We start from the raw sequence: 19,331 nt of genomic DNA on the forward strand, positions 1-19,331 counted from the left end.
TAGATACCTTGATTTTTTTCTACAGAACTTTGTAAGGAAACTCCCTACCTTCCTGCTGGATACAGGAGATTTTATTAGAAAATATGAGGGCTTTAAATTACCAGCAGGGGCCATATTTCTGACACTAGACGTTGCCTCACTGTATACTAACATTCCTTTAGAAGAGGCACGCCTAGTGGTAATGGAAACTTTGAATCAACGGGAGAACAAACATCCACCTACCTTTTTTCTAATATCCCTTCTGGAAATAATATTAGAAAATAATTACTTTAGAGTAGAAAATAGTTTTTTTGTCCAAGTCCGTGGAGTTGCAATGGGATGCTCTGCAGCACCCTGTATAGCCAATCTTTTTATGGGTCATTTAGAACATCAATATTTTTGTAATCCTGCCCAAAATCCCTTTTGGAAGGACATCATTATATTTGTACGCTTTATTGATGACCTTCTCCTAGTGACCAATGAAAATGTTGACATTCAAAAATTAGGGGAATGGATGAATCAAGTACACCCCAACATTAAGTTTACTTGGAATGCTAGTGTAGAATCAGTGAATTACCTAGATGTGACAGTTTACAAAGGAGGGGATGGTTCTTTGGCAGTGAGACCCTTTAAGAAAAAAACGGATAAAAACTCTTTACTGCATTACAAGTCTTTCCATCCTGGTCACTTATTAGTCAATTTACCGTATGGACAATTTTTACGACTCAAACGAAACTCCACTAGAGACGCGGACTATACTACTCAAAGTGATACCCTTTATGAACAACTTAAATATCGGGGATATCCCGACTGGGTTTTACACAGAGCAAGGCAACGTGCTGATGCAGCACCAAGGGGGGATTTATTAACAACTAAAAAGCGTGAAAATAGAGAATGTGTCGTGGGGGTTTTTGATTATAGTGATAAAGCCTATGCAATCAAAAAGGCAATTCTGAAATTTTGGCCCCTAATTAACGATATTCCAGGCTGTGGAACACCTCCTCTTGTAGCTTTTAGAAGAACACAAAACATCAAAGACTGGATTATACACTCAGATTTGAACTACCATCTAAAACAAATGGATACGGGTTTACCACAAGGAATGTATAAATGTGGGAGGTGTAAACAGTGTCCCCTGGTTATGAATGGAGAAGAGGTAAAACAACTGGGTATTAATACCATAAATGATTTTGTGAATTGTAATACAGAGGGGGTGGTTTATCTGATAAAATGCCCATGTGAATTACTATATGTAGGAAGTACTGTACGTTCTGTAAAGACAAGACTGAGTGAACATCAATCTAGAATTAGGAACAATGTGTTGGAAGCCCCATTAGTGCAACATTATCAAGAGAAAAAACACAGAAGCATGGATATGGTTTTTACTATTTTATTCAGGTTCCGGAGACAAGGACATGTGCCTATGATAAAAGAGCTACGTCAAAAAGAAACATTTTGGATACACAGACTTGGCACTCTTATACCTAAGGGCTTAAACATGGAGAATGATTTTACTTGTTTTTTGGGATAGATGCAGGATCACTTTAAGAAGGGATAAGGTGCAATTTGGGCGTGGAGACAGATCTGTAGATAAGATGACGATTAAACTGATGGTATACACATGAAGGAAATTGACGAAAGGAAATTAGCAAGAAGATATGTATTGAAAACTAACATGAAAGAGGATATTGGATATTCTGAGTGAGTAATAAAATTGTAAATGTATAGTATGATTAACTATGAATTGTATAATAATACATGTACTTCATGTGTAACCAGTTATTGTATGTTCCTCCAGCGACTGTGCTCTTTGAGAAAGATCTCTGGAAACGGACTCTATGGGAATCTGGACCGTCCGTTAGAGAATAATATAGTCACAGAATACTGCATGTACACCTAAAGAATACTAACCAGGTCTACATGTCTTCTGTGACCTACACAGTGTCTGGGATCAACCGTGGACCGCACACATATTGAATGAGGATTAAAGGCGAAATTGACTCCATATATGACAAATTGTGTCAAGTGATATTAAAAAGCAATTGCACTTTAAAAGTATAAAAAATAGGATTTGAAGCACGAGACACTTTAATTGATTGGTTGGAGTATGTATGACGCCTAAAGATTGAAATTATAACTGTATTGTAATATGTGACAGGAGTCCTGGTTATAAAATAGAAACACTCTATTAAATATATTGTTGATTGTATGTTTATGGAAATAAGACTCTAATTATACACGGGATTATACTTTGGGTTGGGATCAGGAGCAGAGCAGGGGGCAATGCCTTCCCTCCACCTTCACCCAGCTGGGATCAGAAGCGGAGCAGGTGGCAATGCCAGCTGGGATCAGCTGTGGAGAAGGAGGCAATTCCTGCCCCTCCTAACCCCGGCTGGAATCAAGCGCTGAGCAGGAGGCAATGCTCTCCCCCCTTCACTCAGCCTGGATCAGCCGTGGAGCAGGAGGTAAAGTCTGTCCCCCCGCTTCACCCAGCCCAAATCAAGTGCGGAGCAGGAGGCAATGCCTTTCCCCCCCCTTCACCCGGCTGGGACCAGTAGCGGAGCAGGTGGCAATGCCCCCCTTCACCTGGCCAGGATTAGTCACAGAGGAGGAAGAGGCAATGCCCGCCTGCCTGCCCTCCCCTTTCTAGAGCCCGTTGCATTTTTCCCCACAACGGTCTTTGTTACTAGTTAATTAAATATTTGTGCAACCTGTGCCATAAAGCTGAATAGGTTCTAAATTTGCCATATTTCCAGAACCAAAATTGTTTGTTACTTCAAACAGAAAAAGACTGTGGAACTTTGTGCTGAGTGACAGATACATGACAAGCACCATCAACCTGAGATGTCCAATTTCATCTTGCTAACTTTCAGGTTTTTCTTTTGGGAACGTTACCTATTCATTAAATGCATTCATTATACTGCATTGCTGAAATTGTAGGTAAATCACCAGTGTTAACTGGCGAATAAAAACCAAGCTCCTCAGTGCACAACCTAGAATGAATAATAAAGGTTATTACCAAAACTTAAAATTTTCCCAGTATTTTAATCAAAGCCCAATATTTGAATTAAATTATTTTAATTGCTATCCTGAGACGGTCTGTTGGAAAGCTGTTTCCAAAACATGTACAATTGACAGAAGTATAGTGCAGTCAGTTTTGTTTATGAAGTTCTGCCTGATTAGTTTTATATTTTCACTCAGAGGTACTGGAATCTCACTAAGCCGGTGATAGTGATGGCCAGGGGTGCCTTTTTCCAGCTTCAACCAGCTAACCAGTTGTGGCCTTAACTGGGCAGGAAAGATCTCGCCACTGTGGTACATGGCCTTGTTTATATCTAGGTTAGATTACTGTATTACATTCTGTGTAGGGCTGCCTTTGAAAAATAAATAAATAAATAAATAAATCTTTCACTGTTTCTACAACTTAATTCATGTAAATAAATCTTTAGTTCTTATTCTGTCCCAACTGTGTGCTGTCAAATCAAGTCAAAAGAGCTGTGAGAAAGAGGTTTCTAACCACTTGGGTTGCCAAGTTCCTCTGGGGCCAAAGTGTGTGTGTGGAGGGCAGAAGCAGTAGGTTACTCACCTCCCATGTTCCCCCCTCATGACAGAAAATATTGTCATTTTCTGGCATGATAATAATAATAATAATAACATTCAATTTATATACCGCCCTTCAGGACAACTTAATGCCCACTCAGAGCAGTTTACAAAGTATGTCATTATTACCCCCACAACAAAACACCCTGTGTGGTGACTGGGGCTGAGAGAGCTCTGAGAAGCTGTGACTGACCCAAGGTCACCCAGCTGGCTTCAAGTGGAGGAGTGGGGAATCAAACCCGGCTCTCCAGATTAGAGTCCTGCGCTCTTAACCACTACACCAAACTGGCTGATGGGAAACTGCAGGTCACACCAAAGCCCAATTAATTAAAAACTGCCTCCAAGTTGTAATGAATTGGGCCTCGGCATGAATCAGAGCTTCTCCATCACACTGGAAAATGATGTCATTTTCTGGCATGGGAGAGCACAAGAGGGTGCAAGTACGCATCTCCTCTACTCCGTGCCTCCCCCCTACTGGCCAGGTGAGTAGGGCCAGGGGGTGGCAGGTGGGGGCAGGGAGCTGGCAAGCCTACCTCACTGTCAAGTACCGCATTGTTAGGGCTGCAAATAAAAACCCTTTAGGGAATACAAAGTTACATGCTACCCCCCCCTTTATTGATATTGTGGAGACTGGTGTTTAAAATTAAGGAAAGTAAAGACCAGAGGGCGAGACCAGAGGACAGCATTCAGTCCAGAGAGCATTTTACCTCAGAGGTCTCCCACTGAGCTCTCCCTCCATCTCCTTCCCCCATTATATCAGGGTTGTGCCAGCCCAAGCTGTGCAGTCACAATATACAAAAAAGCAGTGACAACTAGATTACAACAACAACATTCAATTTATATACCACCCTTCAGGACAACTTAACACTCTCTCACAGCGAATTACAAAATATGTTATAATTATCCCCACATCAACAATCACCCTGTGAGGTGGGTGGGGCCGAGAGAGCTCTGAGAAGCTGTGACTGACCCAAGGTCACCCAGCTGGCTTCAAGTGGAGGAGTGGCGAATCAAACCTGGTTCTCCAGATTAGAGTCCTGCGCTCTTAACCACTACACCAAACTGGCTCTCATCATAACCTACTCCCTTATGAAACCGCCTGGCCACTGCTGTCATCTTCAGAGGCTCTGCCTTCTGAGATTATGCAGTTAGCTACCCGGGAGAAGGGCCTTCTCAGTTGGGGCACCGAAAGTCTAGAACCCTCTTCCCCGGGACATTTGCCTGTCCCCTTCTGTTGACAACTTCAGCCATGAGTTGTTTTGGTTGTTGTGGATTTTCTGGGCTGTATAGCCATGGTCTTGGCATTGTAGTTCCTGACGTTTTGCCAGCATCTGTGACTGGCATCTTCAGAGGTGTAGCCGTGAAAGCTTTTGACAATATATGAGTTGTTTTGCTTGGCATTCCTTCAGTGATTCCTCCTCCCTCCCCAATGTTTTAACTGTTGTTTTTATCTGTTGTATTCATTTTAAGTTCAGTTTTTATGTTGTTTTAATGATGTATTTGTGTGCTGGTGTTAGTGGTTTTTAAGATGAAATTGGCCAGTTTATTTGAAATAACAGTTCTGGAAAATGTCTTCATCAAAGTTAACCTATACTGAGGTTTCATCAACATGGTCAAACCAAGCTCCAGCTGCTGAGTTTGGATTCCTTATAGTTGTGAAGAAAGCTGCAAAGATAGGTATAAGCTCTGCCCAACCTTCAGCTATCCTCTCCCACCTGTAAGTCATGTCTTGATTAGACCAGGAGGCAAATGATGTGTTTTGCTATGTGCATCCTGATGTGTTGATGGGAGAAGCTGTGGCTCAGTGGAAGAGCATCTGCTTTACATGTAGGAGGTCCCAGGTTCAATCCCCAGCTTGTCCAGTTAAAAAGGGCCAGAATAGGTGATATGAAAGACCTCTGCCTGAGACCTGGAGAGCTACGAACAGTCTGAGTAGACAATACTGACCTTGATGGACCAGGGCTCTGATTTATTATAAGGCAGCTTCACGTGCGTTCTACACATGTCAAACTTTATCTGCACACAGAGCTGTACAGCAGCTCATGTCACACATAATGTCTAGTTTGGCTCTGACTCATTGTAACACAACTTCTTATGTTCAGCCTTCTGCTCTAGAATCCTAACTGAAATATAAACCTGTCATTTAGCACCTTCTCTAAGGAGATCTACTCCCATATCTCAGAAGGTAGGGCGTGACAGGTAATCCTTTACGTTGTGCTCCATGGTTTCCTAGGATCCCCAAACAAACTACTAATAATGCACCTCTTATCCTACATATTATATTTTAGGAAGAGGCAGGGCTTTTTTTCTGAGAAAAGAGGTGGTGGAACTCAGTGGGTTGCCAGCACAGGGGGCAACTCTTGGTGGGAGGTGGTACCCCTGGGGGAGGCGGGAGGTGGTGCAAAGTGTGTGCACGCTCCCAGGAGCGCACAATGATGTCACTTTGGGTCAGCTGGAACAAGGAGGGAGCTTTTTTAAAGTTTAAATTGCCCTTGGCGAAAATGGTCACATGGCTGGTGGCCCCGCCCCCCTGATCTCCAGACAGAGGGGAGTTGAGATTGCCCTCTACACCAAGCGGAACTCTGTTCCACCGCGTTCCAGCTGAAAAAAAGCCCTGGGAAGAGGTATGCCTCTTGACAGCAATCCCTTGGGCCTGTGCCTTACCATACACCCATTCTCTATGGTGCCATATTCAGTTATCCCTCCAAGCTTCCTCACACAGTAAAACAAAAATATGCTCTCTTTATTTACTGTGTTTGGAAGATGTTGAGAGCACTTCACCAGGATGATATAAACATCCTGATGCAAACTTTTTAGACCAGTTTCCTTTTTAAAAATAAATTAATAAATTAATCTTAATTTGGTTGTTGTGGGTTTTCCTGGCTGTATTGCCGTGGTCTTGGCATTGTAGTTCCTGACGTTTCGCCAGCAGCTGTGGCTGGCATCTTCAGAGGTGTCTTTTGGTGCTACACCTCCGAAGATGCCAGCCACAGCTGCTGGCGAAACGTCAGGAACTACAATGCCAAGACCACGGCAATACAGCCCGGAAAACCCACAACAACCATCGTTCTCCGGCCGTGAAAGCCTTCGACAAATCTTAATTTCTTTATAGTTCTGGCTGTTGCAAATTGTTATATTTTTTTCTGCCATAATTACATTGCGCTACAAGTGTCTGATCATTCTTGTTGGTTTTTCCAGATTACTGGATGAATTTTGGAACGTTACTCTTTCAGAATGGAGTTCACTGCTTTCTTTTCTAGCAATTCATAACACCAAGCTGGTCATATTTTTTTGTCTTTTTGGTTATCCCCACCAAATAGTTACTAGTTTCCTGCTTTGCCTTTGTCTCAGGGTGTTGGTAAAATTTCCAATAGATGGGACGCTGAACAAAGTACTTCCCCATTTACTTCAGAGCTCTAAGAGGATCGCACAGTTTAGATGGAAAGCAAATACTGAATTCTGTTGTCTTGAGGAACAACTTCTAACTATGTGCCTTTCTTACAGATTTAGTTTATTTATAATGTTTCCATTGCAGGCTAGCAAAAAAATTCACTTGAACAGCAATCTTATGGTTATTTTAAATTCTTCCCTGCCCCTCCCCACAATGCTATTCTTCAGATATGTTTTGGCCTAAAAAAGGCAAGGACTATTTAGCATTCCAAAATCCAAGCCCTAAAATGCTCCTGGCAAAAGGAAGCTTGACGACTTACCGGCAAGCTGGGTTGGCACCGGGCGCAGGACGCAGTGGAGGTGGGATTACTTGGAGGAGGAGGAGCGTCCAGCCTGCGCTGGTCCAGCAGAACCCAAGCCCTAAAATCCTCCTGGCAACAGCATTCTCAGGGGACAATTCACACAGTTGGAGACAGAGCCCAGTTTTAGGCCCCATAACTATAAGGGTTAGTAACAATCTATGCTCCCATTGAAGAAGAGCTGTGTTCAAGTTTCTCACCAGGGCAGGTGACCATGATGGTATAAGCCAAAGAAAGAAGGCAAGAAAAGGTAGGCCAAGGTTGCTCGAGCAGAGTGGAAAATAGACTTGCCTTTTTTTCACACTGCCAGTTTGTTTGCCTTGTATCAAATGGTTCTGTTGGAGAAAGAGCCACTCAGGTTAGAGGAAGGCTGAAGATGGTTTTTACCTATGCATAAATTCTTGATCATTATCCAAAATGCGTTGTATCAGGATTCGGTATGGCAGCTGACTGATTTCTCTGGCTTTGCAATCTATCAAATCGACCCCCATTGTCACCTCTGAGAGGGAAAACAGATATAACATTTAAAAACGGGTAGAGCCAGTTTAGAGGTGGCCTCAGTGTGAACCGATAAAACATACCTTTTCAACAGTTACTCATATGTGCAGCGAAAGAGGACTTTGATAATGTTCATTTGCTGGTGACGGTGATGTTTCTAAGGCAGCTCTCCCGATCCCTGGAGCAGTTTTAAAAATGTGTCTCCCTTTTTAAAAATAAGGTTAAACACATAGGTAGGTAGGCTGTTCAAAATAAAACAAAAACGTAGGCATCCCTTCTGAACCATGGTTAGAGGGGCAAGAGTAATGACTGAATCTTCTTGACTTCCCACAATTTCAAGTTTCATTCACAAACAGAAGCGGAGTTTAGCCTTGATATTCCTATTAGGTGTGAGTGGCAAGTTTGGATTCGAAGCAGCAGTTTTCTGAAGACTGTGATGAGTTTAACAAACAATACATGTTTCAGTAGTAGGTACTCCATGGAAACATTCATTTGATCCCCAAATAATTTTCATCTGTCTCAAGTTAGCGCCCAAGAGGAGCTATAGTTACTCCAAGCACATTCCTAGATGTCTCTTGTGAATTTCGTGAAACCACATTTTAGTAAATGCAAAAATTGCCTCTTGATACAGCAGCCAATAGCTTAAAATGTGATGGGTTTTCCAGTCATGAGAGTGATTTCAAATATCCAGAAAAACATAATCTATTTGAAAGGAACTATTTGAGAGGAACTCTTATTCACGCCACATAATTTACACTTCCAGTGCTTAAGGATCTCAAATCCTCCTAAAACAAGGTCTCATGGAATATTTCCAGCGGTGCCAGTTTTTCTATTATTGCTTAATGAAAGATGCATAAAGCAATCTCAAGAAAAAGAAGATGCAATTTTATGTGCATAAGGATTAGGGAAATCTCATAATTGGGTTCTTATAAGATTTCAGCACTCATGTGTTCTAGGGCACCTCAAATCCCAGAAAATGCAGCCCCAATAGTCTTATTGCGTACATGCTAACTGAATCCCAGTCTTCTGCATGGTTAGCTGATATAGAAAAAAAAATCTCTGTAATCGGGCTTTGCCTTAATGAATTAGTTTTTCTTTCCAAGAGGTCTGCATTTGCTTTGATTAAACAAAGACTTGTAGATATTGAGATGCAAGAACTTAGGAGCCTCGCCTCTGGTAGATGTTCCCCTATGAGATGGGGGATTTCCTCTAATGGTTCTTTGGCAGAGTATTTTTCTGGTTTGACTTCCCCTCACCTTCGGAGAGCATTTATGTTAGCGCGCTTTAATGTTCTTCCTTCTGCGGTACTCCATGGGAGGTTTAAGAAAATTCCTTACTCCACAAGGCATTGTGTCTGTGGCTTGAGGGATATAGGAAGTACTGAATACGTTCTCCTGTACTCCTTATTGTATTGTGATATCTGCACCATTTATCTAGAACCTTTGCTTCAAAATCATGAAGGTCAGTCGGATGTCAGTAAAACATGCCTTTTACTATCCACACATAATGCTGGGATCATTGAGTCTGTGGCTAAATTTCTTTGTTGTGCATTGAAGAGAAGAATGGTTTAAGTGATGGGGCAAGAGATTTATTGTTGTTGTTGTTGTCTCCTTGCTCACTGTGCAGGGAGTATGTCCTGTTATGCCAATAAAGGTATTTGATTCGATTCAAATCCCAGAAAATGGACTATCTTAAGGTAGAGGTTAGCGTGTAGGACTAGAACTGGAGAGACCTAGGTTCAAATCCATACCCTGCCATGAAATTAAGTTAGTGATCTTTGGTAGTCTTTTGAATGAATTCATTGCATATGGCCATAGGCCTTCACAATCCAAAGCCATTAAAAGCAAAAAAATACAAGAATACAGATACAATCACATACATATAAATAAAATTATTATAAAATGCATTTTACCTAAAATGTAAAAGTTAACAACATTGAAACCAAGTAGTTTCTAGCAGTGGTTGTTGGGGGTTTTCCGGGCTGTCTTGCCGTGGTCTTGGCATTGTAGTTCCTGACGTTTCGCCAGCAGCTGTGGCTGGCATCTTCAGAGGTGTAGCACCAAAAGACAGAGATCTCTCAGTGTCACAGTGTGGAAAAGATGTAGGTCCACACTGTGACACTGAGAGATCTCTGTCTTTTGGTGCTACACCTCTGAAGATGCCAGCCACAGCTGCTGGCGAAACGTCAGGAACTACAATGCCAAGACCACGGCAAGACAGCCCGGAAAACCCCCAACAACCATCGTTCTCCGGCCGTGAAAGCCTTCGACAATACAGTTTCTAGCAGCTTATAAGACAATCTGTATCAGATGTTTACTTTCCTGGTTGCCACATTTGCCCTTATTTTCCTAGCAGCCAGGGCATAGAGGGCCATCCTGTTTGAAATAAAAGGGTCTGTATCTGAAAGTATAAAATTTAGTTTATCAACATCAGACAGAAGATGGAGACCAGATATTCGCGAGAAATTTTCCCCTTGGTTCCTGGTATAGGGGACAGTGTAAAACATAGTGTGGTAAATCTTCAATTGAGGTTCCATCACAGATACATATACGCTGATGGATGGGGGTTTTTTGGAATCACCCGAGCAGCATCTCAGTTGGCATAGACTGGAAGCGTAATGATGTAAATGCTACTCTGAGCTTATAGACTGTGATGTCAGTCAGATAACGTGCTCTAGTATGGTCTTTTTTGAAGGTTTTATACCGTGGAGCAAATTTTGTATTACTGATTAAAAATTTATCCATTAGGGCATCCTCTTTGTAAACCCATTCCCTTAAGTCAGCTTTGGTAGTCAATCACACACATTCAGGTTAATCAACTTCTCAGGGTTGTTGTGTGGGTAAAATGGGGAGATGAGAACAATGGTTGCTTCCCTGAGTTCCTTGGAGAAAGGACAGGATAAAAATATACTGGGTTGGCAGAAATGTCTCTTTGTGAAAGTGCCACTAATGTTGTTATCATCGTCGTTTGTCGTCGTCAACAACAACAACAACAGAATGTCTAGTCCGCCCTCCCCGCGAGCGAGCTCAGGAGTGATTTTAAAGTATTGAGAAGTGATTTTTAAAAGTAGTATTAAAACACTCACAAACTATAATCTGATAAATGGCAAGAAATACGTTGTGGGTAAAAGCCTTCAAAACATCAAAGACCAATGTAGGAGAATGAACACTTTCACACAATCATTTGTCCTGGTGCCCTCCCAATGGTGGGTAGTTTAATTCCAGATGCATCCTTATTTCCCTACAATTTTAGGAAATGCATAGTAGGTCCCACAATCCCATCTCTGTTTCTTCTTTACCCTTTTCTTAGCACAAGATTTATGTTTTGGATATCATACATAACCTAAGAATTTCCATTCCTGGTTTTTCATCTTCGCTTTTATATCGCCCTCTCTTAGGATTGTCACATTTCTTTAAAGAAATAAATGTTGGGGCCAGACTTTAATTAATTTATTTTTATTTTATTAAAAGTATACCCCACTCTCCCCGCAAGTGGGCTCGGAGCGGACAGCAAAGCCTAGGCTGAAGGCATGTCTACCGAAGGTTCTAGCCAAATTACGAAAAGCTTAAAACCGAAGTGCAAGTTATAGATCAGGTTAGGGGGATTAGGAATGACGGGGACCTCAGTGGAAAGATCCACCAAATCTCACTGAAAACAATGAGTGTTTATGATCTCTCTCTCTCTCTAAAATTACTTCCTGAATTTCTGTTCATCTGTTAGCTATAGATGACTGTGGCCAGGGCTATGAAAAGCAAGTGACAGCATCCTGACAGCTCCGTGTTTCACACATCTCACTTTCCTGCTACTCATTCAGCACTTGCTATTGGTTGGTGCGTTAGCGTGCCACCTCCTGTTCTGTTTTTTAGTTGCTGGTTCAGATGCTGAACGTGAAACAGGAGAACAGCCCCCAAAGTGCAGTGCCATGGAATTACAGGTGGGAAGAGACTAGAAGGGCCGTTTGTATTTTGTGTTTATTTGTAAGCTGTTTTGAGTTCCCCGCGGAACCTCTCCCAAAATGCAGATCTCAGCACCCTACAAGCAAGTGGGAAAGGGCAACAAGCTGTACCATATCACAGCACCCACAAAACAGATGACTAAAGGTAATTCATGCTATTTGTTCCAGGAAAGCAGACTTGCTTAGACAGTTGCTGATTCCGCACACGCTGGATAATGCACTTCCAATCCTCTTTAGAGACCATTTGGAACTGAATTTTTTGTGTGTGAAACAAAAAATCCACTTCTAAACGATTGCTAAAGTGCATTGAAAGTGCATTATCCAACGTGTGCGGAATCAGCCAGTATCTCTAGACAACCTAACCCCAGAGCATCACTATTCCTGACCCCAAATGTATTAATAAGAGTGGCACTAAGAATGATGCTAACAGTATACCCCAGCATTACCTTTCTCCCGCAGAAAAATCAGGCAGTGCTCATTGAAGCACATGGTTTACTGCAGTGTTCAAGAGATCCTCTCTTGATATATTCAAGTTTCTACTGCAACAGATCAACAGAAAAGCATTTGCTCTGATGATCCTTTTTTATCCCTCCTAATAAACACAGGCAGAGGAAAACTTCATACAGAAGAAAACTCACATGTGGTATGAAATGTAAGGACAGGGTTTATTTTTCCCTTCCTTAATAAGTTGAAGTTAGGTCTGATATTGTCAGTTTACAGCTGACCCTTCAATTCCTGGAGATCAGAGGATTTATTCCAAGGAAAATAGCCACTTAGTGCGGAACTACAAGTGACAAAAGGCACAGGTTGGACACTTGTCAGCTTCCCTCAAGTTTTGGCGGGAAATGTAGGCAGCTTGGCGGAATTTTGGACAAGTGACAGTTGAAAAGTCCACTGGACAGCAGTCGGAGAGCCAAGCTGCAAGACCAGGATGCCTACATTTCCCATAAAAACTTGAGGGAAGCTGACAAGTTTCCAAACTGTGCCTTTTGTCACTTGTAGCTTGGCCATAAGAAGAGTATAAGTCTGAATGATGAAGTAATATGGGTCTACATTATTTCACGGAAACTGAAACACCAGCAAAGATATTGTATTGCAAGTCAGACGTGAGGGGTGCTGTTACTATTCTTGACCTGATTGCTACCCCACTGTTTCCAACAGATGCCGCTCGTTTTCAGCTTAGTGGAAATGCTTGTGAATAACACCAGCATCTTCCCAGTAAAAGATGCTCTCGTGACTCATCCCCATGTGCAAAGGCCACTGTGCCAAAGGGAGACTGACAGATGCTCTGGGATGCTGAGTGGAGATGTCTGCCTCTGCTTTATTGTTATGTTTCCTTCCAGATGAGTAGTCATCATGAATTGCTAACTCCCCCATTCGTCATTAGATGTGGGAACTTTGATGCAGACTGTCGGAAGAAGCTGAGCGTGCCATGGAATGGAAATGGAGCAAAAGGACAATTTATGCGTCTCGGGCAAGAGGCGTGAAGTCATTGTGAAGCTATGTGTCTGTGGCTGACCCGGCATGTCCTGTAATGATCTCTTAGATATTGGAGCCACCAGCTAGACTGTAACTACAGCTAGAGGGGATTTCCTGTCTTCTTGTTGTCATCTTTGTGGCACAGAGAGGAAAAATTATGCAGCCTTTTGCTTGTTCTCTTCTAATTTGCTGGACAGAGACCATTCATGATTGACAGTGCAATCCAGAGCAGAGTTATAACCGCCTAAGCCCTTTGACTTCAATGCCCTTAGAAGGCTGTAATTCTGCTTAGGATTGCACTGTTAGTGTTGTCTAAATGTTGAAGCAGAATGTATACTCTTACCATATTTGGACATCAGAGGTAATACAACAGTCTTACAATGGTGTACGGTGTTTATGCTTTTTTGTAGTTCTGTATATAAACAAGTATCTATATTTTATATCATATATTTAGCATTTTAAAGCAGGACGATAGCCTTCACTTTCATAGCATCTGAAAGCTGCTTGAGAATCTATTTTTTCCCAGAATCCCAAGTTGCAACATATTTCTGGGTTGGTGCATGAGAATTTACATTTTGTTGTGTTCTAAAATCAAGAAAAAAATACATATACGAGTCTTCCCAAGAATCTTAAGAAACTAAATTTTCAGAAGGATATAGACAAGCTGGAACGTGTCCAAAGGAGGGCAACAAAGGTGGTGAGGGGTCTGGAGACCAAATCGTATGAGGAAAGGTTGAAGGCGCTCAGTGTGTTTAGCTTGGAGAGGAAACGACTGATGGCCAAACTACAAGTGACGAATGACACAGGTTGGACACTTGTCAGCGTTTCGGCCCCTAAAGGCCATCCACAGTGGTCAATGTAATATTATACAAAACACACCCACATCCAGGAATAAGAAGCCAATAATAAAATTATTAGATGTTGCTTTCTTAAATGATGTGTGGTTACTTTAAGATTTATATATTAAACCATGGATGCTGTTTGAGATAAGAAAGCACTTTAGAAGATCCCATCATTGATCTCCAATGTCATATGTCGTTTTGACCCTAAATGTCATCACATGAGGAAGATGAACTAGATGCACAGCTACCATTTTGGGCAGCAAAGACAAAATGTAGCATAGGATTTAATTGGAGTAGGTGCGTTTAGCTAAGTTTGCTTTGCTAAGTGGAAGGACCATACTCCTAATCTTTCGGATTCTTATTTCCTCTAGACATTATTTCATCCCAACAGTGGAGCAGCGGGAAAATATGGGCACCTGCAAACTCTTCGGTTAAATCAGTACAAGGCATTTTACATCACAGGTATGTTTTCATATTCGTGAGGGTTTTTAGAAGCTAGAGTGAAACATTAATTTTTATTATTGACAATTTATCTGACTCCCTTTTTATATAAAGTTCAAAATAAAGTTAGACTGACAAATATAAATAAAACATCATCTCTCCCAATGCCAAAATGCAATCTGATCTCCAGATGTATCTCTCAGCACCAATTCAGTTTCCCATCCCCAAAATCTAGGCACTGATGGGCAGATTCTCTGATATTATCTGGACGGAGACAAACTCTCTAGCACCTACTCCTGTCCTCATTCTCAGTATTGTCCTTAGAATAACCTTTATTTACAGCTGAGGCACAAGGATGTTAATGCACAACTTCTAATGCTTCTGTTTGGCTGAAACACCACCTGTTCTAGGCTGTGATGAATATTTCTCATGTTCACACACTTGCCTTTGTTTGTTCAAACTAGGGTGGCCAGCTTTTGAACTGGTTTGATCAGCAATGGTCAGGTGATGTTATTTGGCTGCATGCCAGGAAATGTTTGAGCTGCCCATTTCTGCGTATTAAGCCTCTGTTAAAGGTCATTTTCCCCCTGGCTGGTTGACAACCTTGGTTCAAATCCTGCTGTGGAAGTTGGCTTCCATGAATCTTGACATATCAGCCAAACACCAAAACAACATTATTTCAGTAAAGTTACAGTCTTCTCCTCCCATTGCCCTTTCTCCATGAGGCCTGGACCAAAAGAAAAGGCACCATTTCTCCGTTCCCTAAGCCATGCTTAGTCCCTGTCCCCACTAGAACTTTAAATTCAGAGCCAAGCTACAAGTGATGAATGACACTTGCCTGGCAAGTGAACAGACTCACGTGTATTCCTCCCTGTTCACTTGCCCAACACTTGCTCTCCACTTGATCAAGTGGCTTGAACTTAAAGTTTCTCAAATTATGACAGTACAGTACCTGCTTGCATGCCTCTTCGGGACATTAAATGTTCAGGTTTCATACTTTGCTAAGTAAGTAAATATAACCATCTCTGTGGTTATATTAGTGCTGCTGCTGTTTCCCCCTTGGGAACTAGGTTCCTTTTCCTAGCAAAGCTAAGCTAAGCTTTCTGGACCTATGGCACTTTTATGCCAAGTTGTCAATCTGAAATGGGGTCACTCCAAGGAGCTTTTTAAGTAGGCTGACCAAAGGATCCCAGTGGCAACTACATTTTTGAGCTGTATGTAACCCTAACCTTATCATCTCTGTTAAAAAAAAAACTGCACAGAATTTAAATCTCCAAACTTCCTCCCGTGTCATTTCCTAGTAGCTCCTGCATTTTCCCCTGACCAGTATACTACTATTCTGGACCTGATTGCTCACTTCCAGCACTTGTATGTTTTCTTGCATGTAGAAAACTAGAAGACTTCTGGCCTAGCCCTATTCCCGATAAATTTTCTGCGCAGTGCAAGTATTCCCACTCCCCTGCCCCCCATTTGAATTGGCACAGTCCATAGACAGTTTTATCATCGTTTCATTTGCTGTTTGCAAATGTCATTCATTCACAGCTTTAGTCGCCTATACTTCAACAGCTGCCTTTGTTAATCTTGGCTAATATCCATTGGATCACTAGTTTTCTGTATAGTATTTCTGACATTCTTCGAACATTTTCGCTGCCTTTTCATTCCCTTTTTTATAATAATTTTTATTTTATTAATAAGATTAAAAGCCCCATAAAGGGGCAGAGAAAGGAAAAATTAAAGAAAAATGGGACAGAAAAAGAGAAATGAAAATGAAAGGAAAAACAAAATAATACATATTTCATTTTCCATTTTCCTCTACATCTATTATATCTTTACACACATTGTACTTGTAGTTTTAATACCTCTAAAATTTACCTTTTCAATACTGCCCTCCTTCTATTTATTTTTCCCAAGTTTATCTTCGTAGAAATCAAATCCACAAATCAATTAATTTTTTCTTGTCTCATGCAGAAGGTCAATAAGGCGTTTCCAATTAACCATGAAAGTAGAGTTTTCTCTCTGACCAGAGCTGTATGTTTAGCCATCTCCGCTAACTCCAGTATTTTCACAGTCCAGTCATCCATTGAAGGCAATACCGTACTTTTCCATTTTGCACATATAAAAGCCTAGACACCATTGCCATATAAATAAATAGAACGCCATCTTTGTTTTCCATTGTTTGTCCATTAGTTCTTTTCATTCCTGCCCATGATTTGTACTTTCCTTACAATTTGAGAATCATTTGTTGGTGAAAACGATGTTGCCATGGGAAACTTTTTAGCAATTTAAGCACCATTAACACGCCCCCCCCCAGTAGTTTGTTTTGTTTACACTTCTGAAATGCATGGTTTGCATTCTTTCTGTCTTCCAGACAGCCTACGAGTATGTGTATGTGTAGGACTGCCAGGTCTTCTGGTGGGGGCGGAGGATCCCCCACTGCTACCCTGCGCCTCCCACCCGTCACTCACCTGGCTGGCAGGGGGAAAAGATAGGGGAACAGGACTCCCGGAAGTGATGCTATTGCACTGTCCCAGGAGCGCACATGTGCAAACTGAGTGCTGGGTCCCCTGCCTCCTGCTGGGAAGGCAAGGTGACCTGGAAACCCCATGTGTGTGTATAGGGGTGCTAGCTGGTCTGTCACCCAAAGACAAACCAGTCCCAGACCAACTAGCTTCAGCAAAGATGTTGCGTCATCAGGAGTCTTCAGCCTCCAGCTTAGGACCTCATGCAAGTGTTGAAAAATCACTTGCTTATTAATAAGACGCTAGTAACACACCTTCTTTAGAGTGCACTTACATTGGCCATGAGCAGGGCCAGATGCATTTGACCAGGGCATTTGATCTTTACAAACCAGACTGGAGCCATGAACGGACAGGATAGATCCCCCTGCACACCTGAAAAGGCCACTAGTTTGCAGAAAAATCTAAAATCTTAAAAAAGAAATACATTAAGGGTCTTTTTAAAAAAAACAAATGATAAAAGGAGCACTTGTAACTTTTAACCGGATGGCCTCAGTGGTTGTTGCTAGGCAACCATGACAGGTCAGCCACTATTCCGGGCTTGCTTTCTGTCAGTAAGTCAGGGGGAGGGGGAAGGGGCCTTTCTAGGGCACTTTTGGCCTCGGAGGGAAGACTCATTGGGGCCAGGCCCAGAAGCAATCACCAGGCCTGGCTGCTTGCTATTGTTCAAAAGCAGCTCCCTCCCCCAGAAAAGCCAGTGTAGTGTAGTGGTGAATTTGGGAGACCCAGGTTTGAATCCCCACCCTGCCATGGAAGCTCACTGGGTGAATTTGATCCAGTCACACACACTCAGCCTAACCTACCTCTTAAGAGTTTTTGTGATGTTAATATGGAGGCAAGGAGAGTGATCTAAGCTACTTTGGTCTTCCCATTGTTAAGAAGAAAGTATATAAATGAAGTAAATAAATATACAGATATAGATGAATACATAGAAGAAAATGAAGGGCAGCATGGTATGTTTAGAGGGTGTGACGGAGAGAAGGATGTAGGGAAAGGTGAGCATATGGAGGCTGCCAGGAGGGAAAGAGGAAACAGTGTCAGGAAGGGGATGCAGGGAAAAGTGAAGTACCCCCAGCAAGTCCTTGCAGGTTCTCCACCGTGCACCTGGGCCTGACTCAGCCAGCACCATGCAACTGGGCCACAAGGAAGAGGCTGCTGGGGAGAAGGGAAAGGTGAAGACACGGGAGGCAGGCAAAGGTGGGTGGGAAGGAGAGAAGGAAGCAAGAAAGAGGGATATGCGATGGGGGCAAGGAAGGGAAAGAAAACATGGTGGGGGAGGGGGAAATGAGATGCCCCCCACAAGTCCTTGCAGGTCCCAGCTTGTGCATTCAGAATGTCAATTTCCTGCACGCTGCTCCAGGGACAGCTGGCAGGAAAGGAATCTCGTTTTGTCTCTTTCCAGGTGGAGCAAAGGCCTGTGACGGCAGCATTGGACAGGAGGAACGTCACCACCCGCCCCTCGTTTTTAACTTACAGCAGGATATTCAGGAAGAGACGCCCTTGGACAGCAAGGCTGCTGAATACCATGCGGTCTTGCCCATGATAAACCAGGCTCTGCAGGGTATTCTTCAAGACATCGCCACGGACAATGTCTCTATAGCAGATTACTCTCATGATCCAGCAGTGATCCCCTGCTGCAACCCGCTGCACTTGGTCTGCCGCTGTCAATCAACTTACTGGAGCTCGGGCTTCAGAAAATGTGGAAGGCTGCTAGACTGATCCAGTACTGAACTGGGGACTGGTTCCTCCTTTTTAAAAGTTTTTACAGTGACTCAACGTCTTAGGACATGGTTCCTTGAAATATTTTAATTCTTGCTTTGTGTCTTTCAAATTTAGATATTTCGTTTCAACATGGGAGCGTATAAAAGCTGGATGGGGTTGAACCCTTTGAACAGTCAGTGCCTTCTTGAAGGAGTCAGCAGGTTGTTTACATGCATCTGGTTCATGATACACATGAACACCTAACAGTATGATATGTCATTCCCCCTCCAACCTCCATAATGTCTATTGCCAGCTGTCCTGCGTGCTGCTGTCACAAAGTTATATATTTCAATGGGTGTTGGGGGTAGACTGATGTGTAAGTTAACACTACACAGGGCTCATTTCAAGGGGGAACGTGTAGGAACGCAGTTCTGGCAGTTCCCCAAAGAGGTCACATGTCAGGTGGCCCCACCTGACTCTCGGCCATTTTGGCCCCGTTTCAGCCTGGATGGGGGCCGAAACAGCCTGGATCGGGCCTCTGACAGGTGGTGGATCACTCTCCCACTCAGCA

At 42.5% G+C, this 19,331-nt stretch overlaps 1 protein-coding gene across 1 annotated transcript in view; it reads left to right on the forward strand.

The window, feature by feature from the left end:
- Window positions 1–18,942, forward strand: part of ARSG (arylsulfatase G) — a 148,893-nt gene extending 129,951 nt beyond the window's left edge. Inside the window, exons 11-12 of the mRNA XM_054975854.1 lie at window positions 14,474–14,564; window positions 18,462–18,942. Coding sequence (XP_054831829.1) covers window positions 14,474–14,564; window positions 18,462–18,778 — 408 coding nt within the window. The 3' untranslated portion in view covers window positions 18,779–18,942. The remainder of the gene's footprint in view (window positions 1–14,473; window positions 14,565–18,461) is intronic.
- Window positions 18,943–19,331: the final 389 nt, after the last annotated feature.

This window comes from Eublepharis macularius, chromosome 4 (assembly GCF_028583425.1).
Source record: "Eublepharis macularius isolate TG4126 chromosome 4, MPM_Emac_v1.0, whole genome shotgun sequence".
NCBI classification, from domain to species: domain Eukaryota; kingdom Metazoa; phylum Chordata; class Lepidosauria; order Squamata; family Eublepharidae; genus Eublepharis; species Eublepharis macularius.